We start from the raw sequence: 22755 nt of genomic DNA, 5'->3' as shown, positions 1-22755 counted from the left end.
CAAGTGACTTGGCGGGTTAGCAGAGGAACGGTGTCAGTAAAACTGCAAATGTGGCATTTCTTGTCTAGGATGTTTCCCTGGGAAGGTGAGGCTGAAGTGGAGGGGAGGAGATGAGCAGTGATGCACTCCTCTGATGGCCTCTAAGAGAAGCGTAGGCAGCCCACTGTAGCCCAAGCCTGATCTGTGCACCCTTGAACCAACTCTCCCACACTTCCCTCTTCAAATCCCTCCCTCATTTGCAACTGATGGCTCTGCCTCTACTTTCTTGAAAGCACAAAAGCCAAGCCCCTATCTTCCTACCCTAACTGCAAACCTGACTACATCTGCCTGTTCTCCTGGAAAAACACAGGTGTCTCTCTGTCCACCTGCCCTTGGATACCTCCAAGTTGGGATGGACTGGCTGGCATCAAGGTCCTCTCTGGTGGCAGATGTGTTGCTTGTGGGACCACTCCCACTGCTCACTGAGAAGGGCACAGCTCTGGGGACTGTGGATAACAGTCTGTAAATGCTAACCATCACTAGTTTTGGAGGTCAGTCCCCACCTACTAGGGGCAGTCACAGGTGCTCCATAACTGGAGAAAACTGAGCCTGGGAGCTTGTGAGAACAGGAGGGACACGGAGAGGGCAGGCCTCTGTGGGGCCAATGGCCAGGATCATAAGGCACAGGGCCAGAGGGTGGGAAACAGCTGCTTGCATAACTGCACAGCAGCCCTGAGTGCGACTGTAAGAAAGCATGACCTCAGATCCTGCACAAAGGAAAGGCAGAAGGAATCTTGCATCTAGTGACTGCACAGGAGGGACAAGAAAGTGTGAGGAACTTGTAATGACTGCACACCACTTCTGGGGGAGGATGACTGGAATCAGACCAGAGAAACTCTTGACCTGACTTTATGTAAGCAGAATATCAATTAAAACCATAGACAAAGAGTTCATTCTAATTACCAAAGAAAAGCATTCCTATGGTTATTTCAAACTAAATGTCAGTTTACTTTTTTTGGTTCTGTTTGATTATAGTAATAAACTCTATTTGTGAATATGAAGCTTCTATCGTCCTTCCCCTCCTAACAATTGTGGCAGTCTGATAACAAAATGTACAAGCAAAACAAGCAAGAAATAAGAGGTCACAGGAAGCAGGAGTGCTGGCAGGGGAAGGAGGGTCTGGGCTTTGTGGACAGTGGAGTGGGGGGGGGTAGCGGACAGCAAGTGCACCTGGCTTCAAGTCTGGGGGGAGGGTGAAGCTGGGACATGGGCAGAGTTGGGAATGGAGCCGTTTCACTCCCTGGTGTGGATCAGCTGGTGTTTGACCAACTTGGACCGCTGGCTGAATGCCTTCCCACAAGCAGAGCAGTCATAGGGCTTCACACCAGTGTGGATCCTCTGGTGCTGGATGAGGACTGAACGCTGACTGAAGGCCTTCCCACACTCACTGCACTTATACGGCCTTTCACCAGTGTGGATTATCTGATGCTGAATAAGGTGTGAACTCTGGCTGAAGCCCTTACCACATTCGACACACGTGTATGGCTTCTCTCCAGTGTGAACTTTCTGGTGATGTATGAGGTTTGAGCTTCGGTTGAAGGCTTTACCACACTGGTTACATTCATGGGGTTTCAATCCATTATGGATTCTCTGATGCTGAATCAGAGTTGAACTCTGGCTGAAGGTTTTTCCACATTCGGTACATTCGTAGGGTTTCTCTCCAGTGTGAACTCGCTGATGAAGGATAAGGTTGGAGCTCCGACCAAATGTTTTTCCACATTCGTGACACTCATAGGGCTTGTCACCCGTGTGTACACCCTGATGCTGAATGAGGGCTGAGCTGTGACTGAAGGCCTTCCCACAGATGCTACATTCGTACGGCTTCTCTCCTGTGTGGATTATCTGGTGCTTTCTGAGCACCGAGCTATAACTAAAGGCTTTTCCACACACATTACATACATGAGGCTTTTCTCCAGTATGAATTCTCCGATGCTGAATGAGGCTTGAACTCTGACTGAAGGCCTTCCCGCAGTCACTGCACTTATAAGGTTTCTCTCCAGTGTGAACCCTGTGATGCTTAATGAGGTTGGAAACCCGGCTGAATGGTTTGCCACACTCATTACACTCATAAGGTCTCTCTCCAGTGTGAACCCTCTGATGCTTCCTCAGGTGTGAGCTCTGGCTGAATGCTTTCCCGCACTCACTACACTGAAAAGGTTTCTCACCTGTGTGAATCCTGTGGTGCTTAATGAGATTTGAGCTCCGCCTAAAGGCCTTCCCACATTCGCTGCACACATACGGCTTCTCTCCAGAATGAATTCTTTGATGTTGGATGAGGTTTGAGCTCCGCCTAAAAGCCTTCCCACATTCACTGCATTCATAGGGCTTCTCACTCATGTGAGACTTCTGGTGCTTTTTAAGGCTTGAGTTCTGGCTGAAGCCTTTTCCACAATCATTGCATACATAAGGCTTCTCTCCGCTGTGGTTAATCTGATGCCTAATGAGGTTTGAGTGCACACTGAAGGTTTTCCTGCACTCACTGCACTGGTAGGGTTTTTCACTCATATGAGACCTTTGATGATTTTTAAGAAATGAGTTCTGGCTGAAGGATTTTCCACATTCACTGCATATGAAGGATTTCTGTCCAGTATGCGTTATCTGATGCTGAATAAGATCAGGGTTTCCCCTGAAGGTTTTCCCACAATCATTGCAAATGAGTGGGCTTTCGGCTATGTGAAGGCCCTCATGGCTACTTAAGTCCATATTGTGCTGGAAGCTTTGGCCACGCATGTTATACAGATGTGGCCTCTCTTCTGTAGGAATTCCCTGAGACACTGTTGGGTTTGGGCTCAGACGGAGGCTTCTTACAAAGTCATCACAGCCCAGCTCTTTTTCTGAGGGGCCCCTACGGAGCATTGCCACCGGTATGCAGCCTCCCTCCGGGCAGAGCGACAGCGCCCATCTCTCACTGGCAGGAACTCCCCACTCTCCCTCCAGTACATCACAGAATTCTTCAAGCTCAGGTGCCTGGGAAAAATCACTGGTATCGTTTTCTGATATTTCTGCTTGTGATTCCAAATCCTCAGAAACTTCTTTCTTCTGAAGAGATTCCTTGCCCTTAGTGCTGGTGTCCCAATCTGAAACGACAAACAAAGTCACTTGGAAGGGAACAGGAAAATACAGATGACACGTCAGGGAACATGTGACCCACTGGGAGTGGGAGTCCCAAATCTCTCAGGGGACGAGAGAGGGGGCTCTGAGGGGATGATGCAGCAGGGCCCTTCAACCTACAAGACTGACGCTCACCCCCATGACCCACATCTCAGGAAATCACCTGCAGCTCCCTACTGCTTTAAGTAAAAATCCACATGCCCCTGGACGGCTCCTCCCTCTCCCACTGCAGGTCACTAGCAAGTCTACACCTCATGCTATACTGTTATACATCGAACTCTTATGCCTCTCCCACAGTGTTTCGAGAGCTGGTTCTTTTTTTTAGCACCAACTAATGGCATTCAGACCTTGCTTCAGGAGTCACCAGTAGGGTGTGTGGGCTCTCTGCTGGCAGGTGCAGAAAGGGACTGTTCCCTTCAGAGAAGCAGGTACTTCTGATTGCATGGCAGTGGGGACTTGCCTGAAACACCAGATTCTGTCCTGTTCAACAGAGGTGGCTTCAGAGACTGTGCACTGTCCTACCAAAGCAATCCTTACCCCCCAAAACCTGAAATTCTGACAGGTGGTAGCTGGACAGCTTTTCCCTGGTACAACGGTAAAGCTGTCGTCCCCATCATTCTGGAGGCAGAAATGTGCACAAGGTTCCTCATCCACCAGAAGGGCTCGGTCACCTCCCCCTCTTCTCTCCGCACATCTGAAGGAACAAGGAAACCCTCACTCCCCTGGATCACTCAGCTGAACACAGATCTTAAGTCTCTGTTTCAGTCAAATGCCCGGGCCACTCTGTTGGCTGTCTTTTCCTGCTTGGATGTTGACTAGCTTACCTGGCCTTCCACCCTCCCCTGCGGCCCACAGCCAGCCTCCTGACATCAGAGCACTACAACATTCTCCAAGGCCCTTTCTGAGCTCACCCTTACCACTGTGCTTGTTCCCACAGCAGGATGGATACATTCACCTTAGGATCTGCCCTGCTGGGAGCACTTCCCAGATGGTTCTCATGCTCCTTCACTTTTTTTTTTTTTAAGATTTATTTATTTTAGAGAGAAAGAGAATGAGCATGAGGGAGGGAGAGAGGGAGAAACTTAAGCAGACTCTGCATGAAGCCGGATCATGATCTGAGCCACAATTAAGAGTCGGATGCTTAAGTGACTGTACCACGCTTCTTCCTTCACTTCTGCCTGGTGTCTGTTCAAACACAATTCACTGGAGACAATCTCTGATCACTGCCCCTCCACTGCTCCTCCCATACTTCTGTACGGCCCTGATCGCTCCCCGACGGGGCCCCATATCCCCAGACTGGAGTAACCCCTCATCTGGCCACAGTCAGTGGTGCTGAGTAGGTGGGTGGACACCCTTCCCCATACTTCGTTGGGCTCACTGCCCTCTGAATGGCCCCTCAGTTCAGGCTGACACTGCCTCGCCCCATCTGGAAGTTCTAGGATCTAACAGCATTCTGTGTTCTTGCCTCATCTGGACACTTCTATTCCCTCTGGAGCCACCAGAATAACCTCAATGCAGACCTGGCCTGGTTACACAGTCTGTCTGCCTGTCATGCCCACATATCTGGAAGCCCCTGCACACTCCTTGCCCCTTGCATGGAGTTTGTGTCAGACTCTCTCCTATGAGCTCAGCCACACAGGTGCTGTGCTTTACCCTTCTGCTGACCCTCGGACAGGCCCATCATCACGTGCTGCACACGGGTTGACCATGCTCTTCTGAGTCTCAGAGCTCCCCAGGTCAGAAGCCCTGGACCTGGGGGTGTCTAGGAAATGTCCACATAAGGCTAGGCTCCTAGGAGTAATGGGGAGAGGGCTCACTGAGGGCTGCAGGGACAGGGAGGTTGCTAAGGAAAACAAGGGTCTGCACAGGTTGGTCCAAAGCCCACTATGCCCCCATAGGCTGCAGCAACTGACCCAGGGAGCCTCCCACCCTCCTCTGGCTGGATATGGAGTAGGGACCAGAAGGGAGTAACACAGAGGAGTCAATGGAGCTTTCCCATAAATGGTCACGGGGTACCCATTTTAGGCTTTGTGGCTGTATGGTATTGGTTATATGATCTGCTTTGTTACAAGCCTGGAAAAACCTCAAACCATTCTTTGCTTGCAGGCGCTAAACAAAAAAACAACCCCCCCCCCCAACCAATCCCTGGTTAGCTGGATCTGGCCTGTGGGCCACATCTGCTGACCCTGAAATAAGATCACTAGTGTGGCTCAGGAGATGGTGGCAATGACTGGTTTTCAGCCCCATGCCACTGCTGACCTGGAACCTTTTTATTGAGACACGAGATAAAACAGTCCTGTGGGTGAGGATGGTGAGAGGTCACTTTAGATTTATTAAATCTGATGTAGTTCTCTGCAACTTTAGAACTGTTGGAACAATGATGAAAGTTTCTCTTTTGAAAGGAAATGTAAAATTGGAAATGTGGTTTCCCTTATTTCTCTCTCTCTCACACACACACACACACACACACAGAGCTGGACTTAAGGGGAGGTGCCTGGCTGGCTCGGTCAGTGGAGCATGTGACTCTTGACCTTGCGGTTGTAGATTTGGGTCCCATGTTGCCCCTGGTGCAGAGATGACTTAAAAATAAAATCTTTTAAAACAGCAAAAACTGGGTTTAAGGGCAAAGAAAGATGTGAAAACAAATGGAGTTGCCTGCACCATCCTTACTGCCCCCATGACTGATCCCCACTGGAGAAAAGAGAGAGCATTCTGAGCCCATCTACAACACAACAAATCCCTTAGTTTTTCCTGAGAGAAAGCAGTCATTTCAGACCTTTATGATTAATGGCTTCTGGGTTTGTGGAAAACAGTTTAGGTAAGAACCCAGGTCAAAGCCATGCTCACATGAGTGCCACGTGGGCCTGCGGTGCACTGGCTGCAGGTGGCGCAGCAGTCATCTGACCCAGCACCCAACCCAGCCACCCGCAGCACAGACTCCCAAGTGTCAGCACAAACTCAGGTGGAGGCCCCGCTAGTTTCCTGTCTCCTGAGTGGGTTTTCTTTTCATTTACTTTATTTACAGAGGCGAGATTTACAAACATAAAATTGTTTAAAACATTTAAGTGGCATTTAGTACATTCACAATGTTGTGCCGTCACACCTCTATCCAGTCCCAGAACAGAGCAGTCACTGCGAACTAGAGCCTCTTAAACCGTCAGTTTACGTCCCTCCGCCCCGACTCTTGGCAATCCGCACTCTGCATTTATCTATTCCTGGTATCTCACATAAATGGAATCATATCACATGGAACTTCTAGGTGTGGTTCTTTCACTTTCACTAAAGTTTTTCCAAGTTCACCCACATTGTAGCATCTGTCACTGCTTCCTGTCCCCACTTTTGGTTCGAGTAATATTCCATTGTACGGATATACTGTATTTTCCACTGATGGACATCTAGGCTGTTTTCTTTTGGGCACTGTGAATAGTGCTTCTATGATCACGATGTACAGGTCCATGTTTGCCTATCTGTCTTCAACTCTTCCCGTATTTATCTAGCACTGCTGGGTCCTATGGCAATGGTATGTTTAAACTTTTGAGGAACTGTCATATTTTATTACACAGTGCCTGGACCACTTCACATTCCCACCAGCAATTATGAGAGTTTCAATTTGTCTACACCCTTGAAAACACTTGTTACATACTGAAGCATTACAGCCACTTTAGTGGGTGTGAAGTGGTTATCTCCTTGTGGTTTTGATTTGCATTTCTCAAATGACTAATGAATTTAAGCATCTTTTCATGTACTTGTTGGCCATTTGCATATGTTCTTTCAAAAAGCATTAAGTCCTTTGGCCATCTTAAATTGGGTTGTCTTTTTATTGTTGGGTTGTAAGAGTTCTTTATATATTCTGAATGCTAGACTCTTACCAGAAATACAATTTGCTAAGATTTTTTCCCATTCTATAGGATGTCTTTTTACTTTCTTGATAATGTCCTTTGATACCCAAAAGTTTTTAACTGTGATAAAGTCCATCTTACCTATTTTCCCCTCTTATTCCGAACGCTTTTGGTGTCAGAACTAAGAATCCACTGCCAAACCCAATGTTACAAAAATTTATCCCTGTTTTAAGAGTTTTATGATTTTAGCTTTTTATTTAGGTTGTTGGGCCATTCTGAATTATTTTTTGTATATGGTGTGAAGTAGGGGTCCCAGCTTATTCTTTTGCATGTGGATATCCATTTGTCCCAGCATCACCTGTTGAAGAATTATCTTTTCTTGCTGAGTAGTCTTGACTTCAATTTGCAGATCAATTTGTCACACATGTCTGGGTTTATTTCTAGACTCTCAATTCTATTCCACTGATCTGTACGTATAGCTTTATGTCAGTACCAAATTGTTTTGATTATTAAAACTTTGTAGTAATTTCTGAAACTGGTGAGTATGAGTTCTCTTGTTTTTCCTTTTCAAGCTTGTTTTAACTATTTGGGGCCTTTGTAATTCTGTATGAATCTGAGGGCTTTTCAATTCCTGCAAAAAAAGTTGTTGGAATTTTGATATGGTTTGTATTGAATTTGCAGATTGGTCTGGATAGCACAAACATTGTAAGACAATTAAGTTCAGTCCATGGACTCAATGTCTTTCTAACTATTTATGTATTTGTTAATTTCTTTTATCAAGGCTTTGTAATTCTCAGGAAACAAGTATTTCACTTCCTTGGCTAAATTTATTTGTAGGTTTTTTTCTTTTTAAAAAGATTTTATTTGAGAGAGAATGAGAGGGGAGGGAGGGTGGGACAGAGGGAAAGGGAGAAGCAGACATCCCGCTGATGAGGGAGCCTGACTTGGGGCTTGGTCCTAGGACCCTGAGATCATGACCTGAGCCGAAGGCAGACGCCTAACCAACCGAGCCACCCAGGTGCCCTATTTTTCCCTTTGATGCTATTTAAATGAAGTTTTCTTAATTTCCTTTTCAGATTGGTCATTGTGGTATATAGAAACAATTGGTTTTGTGTCTTGACTTGTACCCTGAAACTTGGCTGAATTCATTTATTACCTCTTATACCTTTTTAGTGGATTCTACGGGATATTCTATATATGGGATCATGTCTTATGCAAACAGAGATAGTTTCCCATCTTCCTTCTCACTTTGAATGTCTTATTTCTTCTTCTTTCCTGAGTGGTCTGGTTAAACTTCCAGTACAATGTTGGATAGCAGTGGTAAGACGGGCATACTTTCCTCATCACCAGGGGAAAAGACTTGAATCTTTCACTACTGTGTATAATTCTAGCTGTGGGTTCTTCATGAATGCTCTTTATCATGCTAAGGAGGTTCCCTTATATTGAGTTTTCCCAGTGTTTTTCTTTCTCTATTTTTTAAATCACAAAGGGTGTTTGATTTTGTCAAATACTTTTCTGCATCTATTGAGATGATTATCATTTTCCTCCTTCTTTTATTATGTGGTAAATGCCACGGATTGGTTGATATGTTGAACTACCTTTGTATTCCTGGATTACATCCATGGGGTACAATACTTCGTCCTTTTTTTTTTTTTTTTTAAAGATTTTATTTATTCATTTGACAGATAGAGATCACAAACAGGCAGAGAGGCAGGCAGAGGGAGAGGAGGAAGCAGGCTCCCCGCTGAGCAGAGAACCTGATGCGGGGCTCAATCCCAGGACTCTGAGATCATGACCTGAGCCGAAAACAGAGGCTTCACCCACTGAGCCACCCAGGCACCCCATGATACTTCATTCTTGAGTCACTCTGGTAATTTTTTTGTCTTTAGGAATTTTTCTTTCATGTAGTTTATCTGTCAGTACACAACTGTTAACAGTCTTCTCTTACACTCCTGTTCACTTTTTAAAAGATAGGTAGTAATGTCCACTTCTGCTTTTTGTGTCTTCAAAGGTTTGTCAATTTTTAAAAAATATTTTATTTATTTGACAGAGAGAAAGAGATCACAAGCAGACAGAGCAGCAGGCGGAGAGAGGGGGGTGAAGCAGGGCCCAATGCAGGGCTTGATCCCAGGACCCTGAGACCAAGACCTGAGCTGAGGGCAGAGGCTTAACCCACTGAGCCACCCAGGCACCCCATAGGTTTGTCAATTTTAATCTTTTCAAAAAACCAACTTTTGATTTTGTTAATTCTCTAATGTTTCCTTTCTATTTAAATCTCCTCTAATGTTTATTATTTCCTTCCTTCTGGTAGCTTTGGGTTTAGTTGACTCTTCTTTTCATACTTCCTTAAGATGTAAAGTTAGGTTACTGACTTAAGATCTTTCTTCCTTTTATTTTTTAAAAATATTTAATTTATTTATTTGACAGAGAGACAGAGAGAGATCACAAGTAGGCAGAGAGGCAGGCAGAGGGAGAGGGGGAAGCAGGCTCCCCGCTGAGCAGAGAGCCCGATGCGGGGCTCAATCCCAGGACCCCGAGATCATGACCTGAGCTGAAGGCAGAGGCTTAACCCACTGAGCCACCCAGGAGCCCTTAAAGATATTTTCTTAAAATATAATGGGGATTACAATTATCATCCTAATACCCTAAAACGAGGTAGTCTCATTCCTTCCATCTCATCTATTTTAGTTTTTATTCCCTCAGCTTTACTGAAATAGAATTGACATATATCACCGTGTAAGTTTAAGGTATAGTGTAATGATTTGTACACTGATACATGTACACTGTGTAATGATTACCATCATAAGGTTAGTTAACACAATCATCACCTTATATAGTCTTTTCTTTTTTTTTTTTTCAGTAATGTCTACACTCAACATGGAGCTCAAACTTGTGACCCGAAGACCAAGAGTGGTATGTTCTACTAACTCAATCAACGAGGCACCCCCTTTTTTTGTGGTAAGAACTTTTAAGGTCTACTTTCTTAGCAATTTTCAAACATAAAATATAGTATTGTTAACTCCAGTCACCACACTATACATTAGAACCCCAGAATGAAACCATCGAGTTTGAACTGGTAACAACTTAGCCAAAACAGCACAAAAAAACTCTGCTCTTACACACCTCTGTTCCCCACCTTCATGTTGTCACAAATGTATCTTCATATGTTGTTTATAACATAGATTTTCAATTACTTTTATGAATTTGTCTTTTAAATCACTTAGGAAATAAAAAGCAGAATTTTACTAGCTTTCACAGTTAACAATGCAGTTACCGTTACTAGAGATTTTTATTCGTTTATACAGCTTTCAGTTCCTACCTAGTGTCCTTTCATCTTAACCTATAGACCTCCTTTAGCATTTCTAATAGGACAGGTCTACTGGTAATCAATGTCCTTAGGGGCACCTGGGTGGATCAGTCAGTTAATCATCTGCCTTTGCCTAAGGTCATGACCTCAGGCTCCCCCTTCAGCAGGGAGTCTGCTTCTCCTCTCCCTCTGTCCCTACCCGGCTTGTGCACATGTTCTCCCTCTCTCTCAAATAAACAAAATCTTAAAAAAAAAAAGTCCGGAGCTTTTATTTATCTCAAAATATTTGGGAATATCATTTTGATGGGTAATTTTGCCAGATAAAGAATTCTTGGCTGACAGTTTTTTCTCTCTCAGCACTTTGTCATCCCACTGCCTTCCGGACTCTATGGGTTCTGATGAGAAACTGGCTGCTAATCTAACTCAGGACCCCTTATATGAGATGGGTTGCTTCTTTTTGTTTTCAAGAGTCTGTCTTTGACAATTTGATAATAATGAGTCTTGATGTGAATCTCTTTGAATTTATCCTTGTTGGAGTTGAGCTTTTTGTGTAGAGTATAGATTCATGTCTTTCATCAAATTTAAGATGTTTGGGCCATTGTTTCTTCAAATATTCTTTCTACCTCTTTCTCTCTCTCTCTCTTCTGTGTATCTTGGTTTGAGTGATGCTATCCTACAGGTCTGTTAAACCCTGTTCATTTATCTTTAACCTTTATTCTTCCTGCTTCTGCGACAGAATAATTTCAATTGTTCTATCTTCAAATATGCCTGCTCAAAGCTGCTGTTGAATCCCTCTAGTGAATTCATTTCAATTATTATACCTTTCAACTCTAGAATTGGCGTTCTAGTTCTTAAAAAAAAAAAAAAAAGATGTTATTAACTGAGAAAGAGAGAAAGCACAAGTGGGGGGTGAAGAAGGGAGAAGGAGAAAGACACCCCCCCACTGAGCAGGGAGCTTGATGTGGGACTCGATCCCAGGACCCCAAGATCATGACCCGAGATGAAGGCAGACGGTTAGTCAACTGAGCCACCCAGGAGCCCTTGTTCTAGCTCATTTCTGTAGTTATATAGTATAAGTTATATAATTGTTTAAGTTTAAAATCTCTTAATATTCTCATTTTGTTTGTACAATGTTTTCCTGGTTTCTTTTAGCTCTTTGAGCACATTTAAGAAAGTTGGTTTACAGTCTATCAAATATCTGTGCTTTTTCAGGGATACTTTCTGCCAATTAATTTTTTCCCTTTGAATGGGCCAGCCCTTATTTTCCTTTTTCTTTGTATTCTTGGTAATTTTTTGTTAAAATCTGAACATTTAAATATTTATTGTGGTAACTCTGTAAATCAGTCTCTCCTCCTCAAGGCTTTGCTGTTATTGATTGTTGAAGGCTACAGTCATTTGTTCATTTAGTGGGTTTCCAATTAAGTTTTGCAAACTAAAGCGATTCTGTCACGTATGGTCACTGAGGTCTCTTTCTTTAGCTCATATTTAGCTAGTGGTTTTTTTTTTTTTAAAGATTCTATTTATTTGACAGACAGAGATCACAAGTAGGCAGAGAGGCAGGCAGAGAGAGAGGGGGAAGCAGGCTCCCCACCGAGCAGAGAGCCCAATGTGGGGCTCGATCCCAGGACCCCGGGATCACAAACTGAGCCAAAAGCAGAGGCTTTAACTCACTGAGCCATCCAGGCGCCCCTCAGCTAGTGTTTTGACAGAGATTTCCTTGAATACTAACAGTAAAAGAAAAGTAATACACCTCTCCCAGTGTATGTGCTAGGGTACTCCTTTAACACTGTGTGTACCAATTGTAGCTTTCTGCTTTTACTGGCTTAGAGATGAGCCAGACAGGAAGCTGTGATCTTCAGAGGTCTTTTCCGAGCATATATCTTGTCTGGAGCATGTATGCAGTTTTCTAAATCCCCTGATATACAAGGATGCTTTTGAATGTCCTCACTTCCCCAGCTTCCCGTCCTAGGCTTTAGGTGGCTGACTGTACTATTAACTGATGTCCCAGGTACTTGTGGGGTTTTAGTTCCCCCACAATGTTTTTGAACCCAGGGCTTTTGTGCCCCAAGTTCTGAGTATGGCAAAACAGACAAGCACTTTGCATCAATCCTTTACCCAATCCCACACAGGTCAGGACAAACGATAATTTCTGAGTAAGAACGTCTTTGCTGCCTCTGGAACCGGGCCATGATCCCACACTGGGAACAGAGGCTGCTCCCTTTAAGCCTGCTATTGAGCCAGAGAGTGTTTGGGGCAAGAGCAGGTGAAAACACCACAGAGCTTTCCTGCCATTTTAAAGTGGCCTTTTCCTGATTCTCCATCTACCTGGTTGTTGTAAACCTCTTTTCTAGATTTAGATTCTTGACAAAGTTGGTGCTGGTACTTTCTGCTTGATTTTTGTTTTGTTTTCTTTTGATGTTTTGTGGAGGACTGGGTATTTGGAGCTATGTGCGCCACCATTCTGTTCCACAGTGGCTTTTTAAATACGAGTTACCATCAGCCTGGTGGGTTTTGTGGTTTTTTTTTTCCTTTTTAATGGAATAGGGCCAGTCTTCCCTCACCATTCTCAGCCCAGCATACTGTTAACCATTTGGTTCCCATTCTGCCACCGCCTGGGGGCAGTCAGCAGGCATCTCTCTCATGGCCCCTTCTTAGGACTTCACCACGTATCTCATCTCCTAACACTTTCCTGCTCCAACATACCCAGGATTGCCTTTTACCACCTCTGCCTGTTGGGGCAGGTCATCAAGAGGACGTGACCACTGGTTGACTCATGAGCTGGATCCAGGTGACCAGAGGCTCCTCATCCTTTTCCCTGTCCTTGAATGTACATTCTGCTTGCCTTCCCTGCTCCCAGCAGCTGCCCAAGGACACAGTGCCGAGACAGTGATGTGATGCTGTGACCCTCTAGACGGCATGTGTGACTAACCCTGGGTAAGGCCACATACCAACTTTTACGATGTGGCAGCTGGGTGCTGGGATCTATCACAGCCGCCTAAGACGAGCCTCATCAATAAGTTCCCCTGCTTATTAAACTGTCATATACCAGCCTGGGTGGCCTGCCTTGTTCTTCAGTCTGTCTTTCCCTTCCATATACAAAGGCCAGTTTAAGTTACACCTGGGAAGTTCGTGAGGTTTGCAAACCAACACTGCCATCAGCCCAACCTTCCCTGGACACAGAGTCTGACTGGGGTATTCTGCCCAGATGTCCTGAGGATGACCATAGGTCCCATGTAGTGAAGAGCGTCCCCTTGTAAAATAGCCCCATCAAATCCCGGTAAGGAAAACTAACACTGAGTCACTGCTGAGGGGTCCACGGAAAAGGCAGGCTAGTTGGGGGGCTTCAGGAAAGGCCTCTCTACAGTTCCGAAGTGGATGGGACTGGCAAGGCAGTGTGAATGCAGCCAGAAGGCAGTAGGATCAAGGCCTGAATTAGGGCTGTACCCTAAATGCAGGGGACTACCACCAGCCTGGTAGTTGGGCTGCAGGGCTCAGCTGGCGACCATCGTATCACACCCTCTATGCCAAGTGGGGGAACATAACGTCCTGCCCACGCACCAAGAGAGCCTGGGGCCAGGCCACATTCCTCTCTGATCTCTAGCCTTGGCCCTCAAGTCCATGGGACACCCCATCCCTCATGATCACATGGATGCCTCCTGGGGGTAAACAGAGGGTAACATGGCCAAAGTCCCTCCAGAATGAGGGCAACCAGTGGGGAACTTGCTCCTAGTACCTGGCTGCTGATGGTGAGGGGGGGTGGTTCCTGGCTCAGTGTAGCCAAAGCAGTGGGGACCACAGAGTGCCGATCCAGCGTGGGTCACAACAGGTGCATCACTCACACAGGCCTGGGCTGCAGGGATCCAAGGGGATGGTCCAGGAACTGAGTGCTCCATTTCTGCCTTTCCAGATCGAGCTCTGAGGCTGGGCATGCCGGGACCTGGAGACCAGCAAGGATACAGGTGAGTATACAGAGAAGCTAGCTCCGGGGAGCCATACTCCCACCAGGCAGGGGTCTCTTCCATCCCTATAGCCTCAGACCTGATGTAGACCTGGTGCTAGGGCTCAGGGAAGGGGTAAGGTGCTGACCTCAGGGCAGGGTGAGCACAGTGTCCTATGGGCACCCCTAGAAGGGCCCCAGGCTGCTAGGACAGGAGAACAGCCCCATAGAGCCTGCACCCACAGTGGGCCCACCCCTCATTCCTGACATTCCTGAAGGTGGACCATCAGATCCATTCGAGGCAAAGCAGCAACTCCAGGAGGTGGGCAGTGAGGGGCAGCCTGTGCTTCGGATGTGCACGTGGTGTCAGCACTGTGTCTGAGTGGTGCCCTCCTGGCAGCATCACAGTGAGGTCTCCACCACCCTAAGCTGTCTTCCCGCTGCACCAGTGGCTCCCTCCCAGGCTCCTCCCTCTCTCTTTCGCGTTGGTACACCAGGGCTCACTGTGAACCTACACCAGCTTCCTCGGTCAACCCTTGTCCTGTGCAGATTCCCAGGCTCGCACTTATTTCCAGCTCTAAACGCTCCTTCTGAGGGGATACATGACCCTGATACATGACAGCACCCCCACACGGACCGAATTAGTGATTCCCCCACCCTCCCACTGCCTTGTCTCTGCAAATGCCCCGCTCAGCGGCGCAGCCCTATTGTGGCAATACCCAGTGGCTCCGCACTCTCACTGCACCACTGACGGGTTCTCATCACCCTCCCGCCCTGCCAGGGTGGAGAAGACAAGTCGGGAAATGCTGGCAGACGCGCGCAGTGGACGCTGCCTGCCTTCTGGGTAAGATGTAGTATAGGCCCAGACAGTTGTTCTGCTTTTTGTGATGCAAGTGCCTGAATTAAGCTCTGATGCTGAAGCATCTGCTGCAAACAGGCATCCGGTCTCACAGATGGAATAAGGGCCAGCCACTGGCCTAGATAAAGAGCCAGGCCGCCTCCCCTGACTGAGCCTCCTTTGTTTTTGAAATCCTGGTTGATTGATTACTGGCCACTTGTTATCTTTCTCCTCCTGTGCTTTAAATTTCCACTCTTATGTTTTATTTTATTTTTAAAAAAATATCTTATTCATTTGAGAGAAAGAGAAAGAGAGCACCAGTGTGGGGGAGGGGCAGAGGGAGAGGGAGAAGCAAACTCCCCGCTGAGTGGGGAGCTTGACTTAGGGCTCAATCCCAGGACCCTGAGATCAAGAACTGAGTCTGAAGTCAGATATTTAAGCAACTGCCAGGTGCCCCCCCCACTCTCAGGTTTTAAATTAATCAATAAAGAAGGAGCCTAGGAAACCCCAGGTCTCAGCCCTTGACCTCAATAAAAGCAGAAATCCAGGCCAGTGCACCGCTCATTACCAGCAGCCTCACTGTGTGGCCCCAGGTGTGTTAATTGACAGGTACTATAAGTACTATACCTTTATTTTTTGGAAAATTTCCTAATGGTTGTTGCTAAAGGGCATTTTGCAATCATAGTAAGAACCACACGGTTGGTCCAACCACATCACTGGTCTTTGACAGGCTCAGACCATCCCGAAACAGGCAGCAAGGAAGGAGCGGCACCCTGGGGCAGACAGGCATTTAACCAGGCCCAGGGAAGGGGGCTTAGGCAATGCCTAGTTAAAAAGGTAGGACATGGGGCAAAGGTATGGACAGAACTCAGAGGCAGGGTCACTGGGGTACAGACTATCAGAGGCCACGGCTGCCTGGCAGTGAGGCACCCGCCACGTTTGGGTATTAGGACAGACATAGGTGCTCAGCGGAACAGTACAGACAAGATTCACAGCAGGGAGAGCACTGACTTAAGGTGCCGTCCACGTAGCAGCGGAATGGAGCAGATGCTGCTTTTGTGGGGGGGACCTTCACTCTCCCTCTCCCAAGGGGAGAGTCTGTCATTTACAATATTCATTCACTTTATCTTAAAATTCGTGAAATTATTATCCCTGTCACTGAATGGGGTGACATGCCTCAAAATTCAAAGGCAAAAAAGGACTCATGGTGAAACACTCCCAGCCAGCTTCTCTGCTCCCCTTCCCGGTTGCTGATGTAGCCTTCCAGAACAGCCTACGCTCATTTTACGTCTTGATTTTCTCACCGGGTGTATGCGGGATCTTGCCCAGGGAGGACACAGGCAGAAGCTGCGGGAAACAATGCCCGCCAACACCCATGTGCGATCCCGATCCCCGGAACCCGTGGGTATGGTCCGCTGCGCAGCAAAGAGCCTTGCCGAGGGGATGATCTCACGACACGAGCCCTTGCTGACTCCGGACGCAAGGTCCCTGCGCAAGGGCTGCAGCCGCAGGGACTCAGGACAGTGAGTACGGGGGCGTGCACTTCAGTAGACAACCTCGAAGACCGGACTCTGCCAGCGGGCCTGGGAGCAAATTCTCTCGCTCCGAGCTCCAGGGCGCTCCGCAGAGACGACCCGCAGCCCCAGCCCGGCGCCGGCATCCGGAGAAACACGAAGCACGGCTCATCTCTCAGCCCCCACGCAGGGAGGAGAATGAATCCCTCCCTGGTCCGCGAGCCTCGTCGCCACCCGGACGTGACTGGACCACCCGGGGCCTCCGGGCAGGGCGCCGAGCGGCCAGCTCGCTTCCCACAAGCCCGGTACGGTCTGCCGTCCGCACCCAAGTCCGGAGCCCCTCCTCCACCCCGACCCCCGGCGCCACACTGCACTCACCGCACTCCTGCCCCGCCGCCACGCGGCCCCGCGGCCGGGCTCCAGGGCGAGTCAGGCTCCGCCGTCCCGGGCACTCGACCGACCGCGCCCCTCGCGCCCGCTCCGGAGGCGCCCTCCGAGGCCCCCTACCCCGCCCAGGCCGAGCAGCCCCCGCCCCTCTGCCCACGACGCCCTGCCTAGACCGCCGGAGGCCGGCACCCGCCACGGGGGCATCTGCGTCCCGCCGCAGCGCCGTACGCAACGTGGAGGCTTCGCCTCCGCCAACTCCTCCCCTCCCGGGGAGCGCTCTGCGCCGCGCGCAACGCCCGGGACCACGGCGGTTCTGCCCCGCGACGGGCCCCGGAAATCCCTCCTCCGACTTCCGGGCCAGCGTCGCCGCTCTAGGCGGCGGAGGCCCGGCGACTTGGTGCTCTAGCGCCGCTCTAGCGGCGGCCAGAGCGCGCGGCGGCCTGGGCGTGGAAAGGCGGGCGTGGAAGCGGCGGAACACGAGGTCGGCCGCCGTCGTGGGGCTTGGTCGGCCGCGTGACGGAGGCAGGAGGGCGCACGGGGGCGAGCGGAGCCCCCCGGGCAGTAAGTAAGTCGGCGGACAGACGGACAACTCGGATCCCTCCCAGGTAACGCGCGTTCCGCGGGGCGGCTCCGGGCACTGGCGCGCGGCGGGTCCCGCACTTGGACGCGAGGGACGCGAGCGTCGGGGGCGCCTGCGGGCTCGGTGGCCTAGGCCTGTGCCCGCTTGTGATCTGTCTGTCAAATAAGTAAATCAAAAATCTTAAAGATTCTCTTTAAGAAAAGAATAAGAATGTTTTAAGATGCATTTGACAGGAAGATGATCAAAATTAGAAACATGTCGCAGAAAATTGGCAAAACCCCTGAAGAATCGGAATTTATGAAATGCTGTCCGCATAACCTTTTTTTTTTTTAAATTTATTTGACAGACAGAGATCACAGTAGACAGAGAGGCAGGCAGAGAGAGAGGAGGAAGAGGGCTCCCCGCTGAGCAGAGAGCCCGATGCGGGGCTCGATCCCAGGACCCTGAGATCATGACCTGAGACGAAGGCAGAGGCTTTAACCCACTGAGCCACCCAGGCGCCCCCGCATAAAAAATTTTTATTTGCTTTTATTCTGTGCACATTTACTCCCGGGCCATAAGTTTTTGTTTCTCCAGTTTCTTCTGGGACATCTTTTTCTTCTGTGCAACCTCCTCTTCTGGTTTAGGAACAATCTGCTCTTTTTCAGTAAGGATCATCGCAGTGTGGCAGGGAGACTCATGTATGGGTAATCCGACCATGAGCCCTGTAAGTCCTGCGCCGCATCTTGGGGGCTTTGTTCACCTGAATGTGCTCAATGCCCAGAGAACCGACATCTAAACCCTTAGGTTCAGCATTACTCTCTGCGTTTTTGAGATGTGCAGTCAAAATTCAGCACTCTTCTTGGGCCACCGACCTTGTGTCCAGCCCCCCTGTTTGGCCTGGGCACACCTACCAACTCCACCATTGTAGCGACGGAATGGCACACACTGCTTCTGCAAAGGGACGTCTTTCAGATACTTGGTGGCTTTTTGGATATGCGTACCCTTGATGGCCTGGGCAGTTTCACGTGTGTTCTTAAAGTGAACACGGGATTTGAACCTCTTGACTTGCACGATTTCGTAGGGTTTTCTGGGTCAAGCGAATAGTGAACCATTTTCAGAGGTCACCCCAGGCCGCTGAGAGGAAGAGTGTCCGCATAACCTTTAATACAAGCTGCTGGAAGCTGGAAGCTGGCGACTGACAAAGCCGTGGGAAGCAGAACACTTCATGCTCACACCTATGGAGCCCAAAAGAAAGTGAGAAATACACAAAATTCACTGAATACTTTTCAGAGAAAAATATATAGTGTGTTCATAAAATAAAGGAAAATTTCAGCTTTTCCTGTGTGCGGGCCCTGCATGGGCTCTCAGGGAAGCTGTCCTTTAACATTGATCAGAATCATCAAAACGTCAACGCATGGGCTCACTTTCTGCTCCAAACACCTTGGGTGTCTGTGAGCAAGGGGCAGGCGGGGCTAGGTGGGGAGAAGGAGGTAGGGGGCTGTGTGATCAGGCTTACCAGAAATCCCAGAAATGCTGAGGCATAGAGACAGCAGAGGGGAGTTTGTCTTAGTCATCAGAGAAGAGATACTCAAAGGAGAAGGAATCATGGTGCTATCATGGTGACATCAAGAAGATTTAAGCTCCCTGGCCAATTTCTATAAAAGACCATAAAAGCCCCCAGTGACAACCCATTCGGGACCCCTCTCACTCTAGAGAGCTTGATTTCTGTTCTCACCTTCGCTTAATAAACCGTGACTTCACCTCTCTGTGCAGGATTCGTCCTTGACTCCTTGAGACAAGAACTCTGCAACCCCGTAATACCTGCTTCATTCATAAATAAGTTAAAAGGGAGCATTCCAAACATAAAGAGGAGAGTAAAACAAGAACAAAAATCTCCCTGGTTCCCTTGAGGTTAAGATCCTACAGCTCTGCATGTACTCAAAACTTAAGGTAACACTGTAACTCTCTGAAATTTCTTCTAATCTGTAAGTTCTTCTGTAAAAAAAAAGTATATAACCCGCACCAAATGTTCCTCTCCCATCCAGCACTCTCTTCGTTTTTTTTTGTTGTCATTTCATTTCTATTTTTTTATTTTTAAAGAATTTTATTTATTTATTTGAGAGAGAGAGAAAGAATGAGAGAGAGAGAGAGAGCATGAGCAGGGGGAGGGCCAAGCAGGGAGCCTGATGCAGGGTCCCAGGACTCCAGGATCATGATCTGAGCCGAAGGCAGTCGCCCAACCAACCAAGCCGCCCAGGTGCCCCTGTTGTCATTGTTTTAAGTAGACCCCATGCCTGGTGTGGAAGAGAGTGTTCTCTTCTTTTTGAATATTTTGTATTGGGGCGGCTGTCCGAACTTGGGCTCAAACAAGACTCTCTTTAAGAGACTCTAAAAGTTGTATTAATATTGCATTAACAGCATGAATATATTGCCTTAAATACTTTTTCATTATTGAAGAAGACAAAAGGGTGATCTTCAGAAGTTAAGAAAAGGAAAAATACATTTCTTTGTACCAGCAATAATCAATAAGATAATGTAAGAAAAAATGAAATGTACTCCATGACAGTGACAAAAACTAAGAAACGCTGGGTAATTAATTAAGAGCGCTCAAGACTTCTGTGGAGAAGACTCTGAAACTCTAGTAAAGGACACAGAAGATGATCTTAGTAAATGGACAGGTATTTCTTGCTTTTGGATTAGGCAACTTAATGTTTCTTTTTTTAAAAAAATATTTTATTTATTTATTTGACAGAAACACACCAAGAGAGGGAACACAAGCAGGGGATGTGGGAGAGGGAGAAGCAGACTCCTCACTTAGTAGGGAGCCCGGTGCGGGACTCGATCCCAGGACTCTGGGATCATGACCTGAGCCGAAGGCAGACTCTTAACAACTGAGCCACCCAGGCACCCCACAGCTTAATAGTTCAAAGATGTAATTTCCCCCCCAAATCAACCTAAAAAGGAAGGGGAAGATGTCCTATTGCTATGGAGAGAAGAACTGACCGACAGCAGAAGAGAGTGGTGTCAGACGGCCGTGGCGGTAGAAATCCAACAGATGATAAATGCGACACAACAATCAACGGCAGAAGAGTGGACTGTTTAGTGGAAGCATTGAGAACGTGGCTCCCTCGAAGAGATGAGAACGTGGCTCCCTCGAAGAGAAGAACAGAACAGAACTTTACTTAACAATGCACACAATGGTAGCCTCTAAAAGAACCAAAGACCTGAAAGGACCAGAAATGAGACTAGCAGGAAAAACACGCAGGACAGCTTGTTGAGAGCCTGGGTGAAAGAGACACTCTGCTGACCAACTATCAGAGAAAGGCAAACTAAAGTCAGTGAGACGCTAAGACTTCACACTGGGGGGCTGGATATCACTAGTGTTAGCATTTGAGGTTCAAATATTTTTCTATCTTGTGAAATCACAAATTGTATGGCTGGTACCCCAGGCAGTGATCAGGGACCCGAGTCCCCCCCCAACTAAGGATGTTCTGCCCGGTGACTGGAAGGAGAAGAGGAGAACGGATAAGAGAGGTAATGAGCTGTGTCTGCCACAGTCTTTACATATGGTTACCTGCTGTACCACGATGCAGCCTGTGGTCAAGAGGAAGACCCCAAAGTCCTGTCCAGTCCCGAATGCAGCTCAGTCCAGTCACTCTGGACATGGTGCGGCCTCTGCATCAGGTCGTATCACTGTGGGGCAGCTCGTGCCCACACACACTCAACCCACAGTGTGGAGAAGGAGGAGGATGGAAAACAGTAGTAGCATTCAACTCTGCTTGGCAGTGCCCAGTGGTAACTCCGACCTGTGGTTATTGAAACGAATTGTGTGGTATTTGAACGCAAAGTTTCCACACACCTGTAAGCACGCTTTGCTGTCGTCTCTGTGCAAGGTCTGCAGAATCCTCCCATGGGCACCTCTGCATGAATGCTGGAGACCCTCTCCCTGGCAGGGAAGGGAGCTCTGGAACAGCACCCTGGTACCCAGGCTCAGCTCTGGGAGGAGCTCTCTAGGTCTCATCAGGTCTGACTTGGCTCCCTGGAGGAGTGGGGTGTCCTTGTTCGTAATCTGGATGCCCCTCTGCAAAGGCATGTGAGAGGCTGCCCTAGCTGCTGCCGCCTGACTTTGCAGGGGCTTCCTGATTGACAGCCGGGCCCCTGGGCCAACTGTTCGAATACACATTTCCATCCAGCTCCACATGCCGAATGACAGAAACACAGCCCCATCTGGTCATCGGTTTATGTCTGAGGACTCTTTTTTATTTGTTGGCCTCTATGTGGTCACCATCCTTCTCTCTCTCGGTCTGTCTCTCTCTACAGCTCAGGGTGACTACCTTGAGGCCACCGGCACTGCCATATATCCCTCAAGTGTTTGTAGAATGACCTTCCACAAGGGAGACACAGGGCCACTCTCAATGGGGTGGGTTGTCTTCATGTGTGTTGGATCTGGGTGGTCACAAGGGCTCTGTGCTTAGAAGGGCTAGCACTTGGTTTAATGCTGGATTGACCCCTGTCATATGGCTAAGAACCCTGAGTATTTGAGAGGAATGTGGGGCACAGACTTGGCTGTCTCTTCAGACCCTTTCTTTCTTAAAGCTTCATGTGAGGTTCAGAAGAGGCTGGCATTTTCAGCCTTGTGGGGCCTTCTTATCAGATTCAGAGATCACAGGCCACAGGCAGAGGGAACCCCCCTTGTCCAGCTGTCGTCTCCTCCATCTGCCTTCCTCCAGCCCAAGTCTCTAGGTGGGCTTTGCTTAAAGTGGCAAGAAATAACTAACACTTGCCAACGTTCTGAACTGTTTTCAGCCACTTCCTCTAGGGCTATAGTTTTAGTCACATGCCATCTACTCCTAACACACCACAAGCAAGAACCACACCAAACGCTTTTTCATGCATAGCGAGCGTCACCGGTTTCCACCTGTACAATCTCTGTCCTGACTGATCACATGCATTAGTTCTGTTTTGGCCCCAGCCTGCTCCCAGGTATCGAGTTCGGAATTAGTTAGAATAAAGCTCAGTTGATGTAAAGAGGCTCAAAACCAACATTGGCTTCAGCAAGGCACTGGGCTGTTTCTGTCTCCTGTGACAGTCCACATGAGTGTGGTGGCCGTCCTCCTGAAGCTGGAGGGACACAGGCCACTTCAACCTGAGGATTCCGCCCTCCTCAGCACACCTTCATGGCTAAAGATGAGGCACTACTATGTTCCATTTCAGCCAGCAG

At 48.1% G+C, this 22755-nt stretch overlaps 2 protein-coding genes across 2 annotated transcripts; one reads left to right on the top strand and one right to left on the bottom strand.

The window, feature by feature from the left end:
* Positions 1–899: 899 nt before the first annotated feature.
* ZNF16 (zinc finger protein 16) lies at positions 900–17265 on the bottom strand. Its single transcript, XM_046011521.1, has 3 exons — positions 16964–17265; positions 14030–14233; positions 900–3116 (listed from the first exon to the last, which is right to left on the bottom strand). The coding sequence occupies exons 2-3, from the start codon at positions 14223–14225 to the stop codon at positions 1273–1275; spliced, it is 2040 nt and encodes a 679-aa protein (XP_045867477.1). The 5' UTR covers positions 14226–14233; positions 16964–17265; the 3' UTR covers positions 900–1272.
* Positions 14224–19356, top strand: LOC123948067 (translation initiation factor IF-2-like). Its single transcript, XM_046014526.1, has 4 exons — positions 14224–14255; positions 15015–15077; positions 16569–17577; positions 19308–19356. Exons 1-3 carry the CDS (start codon positions 14224–14226, stop codon positions 17539–17541), a joined length of 1068 nt encoding a protein of 355 aa, XP_045870482.1. The 3' UTR covers positions 17542–17577; positions 19308–19356.
* Positions 19357–22755: the final 3399 nt, after the last annotated feature.

Source organism: Meles meles, chromosome 1, assembly GCF_922984935.1.
Source record: "Meles meles chromosome 1, mMelMel3.1 paternal haplotype, whole genome shotgun sequence".
NCBI lineage: Eukaryota > Metazoa > Chordata > Mammalia > Carnivora > Mustelidae > Meles > Meles meles.
This window is presented reverse-complemented; position numbering and strand designations above follow the sequence as displayed.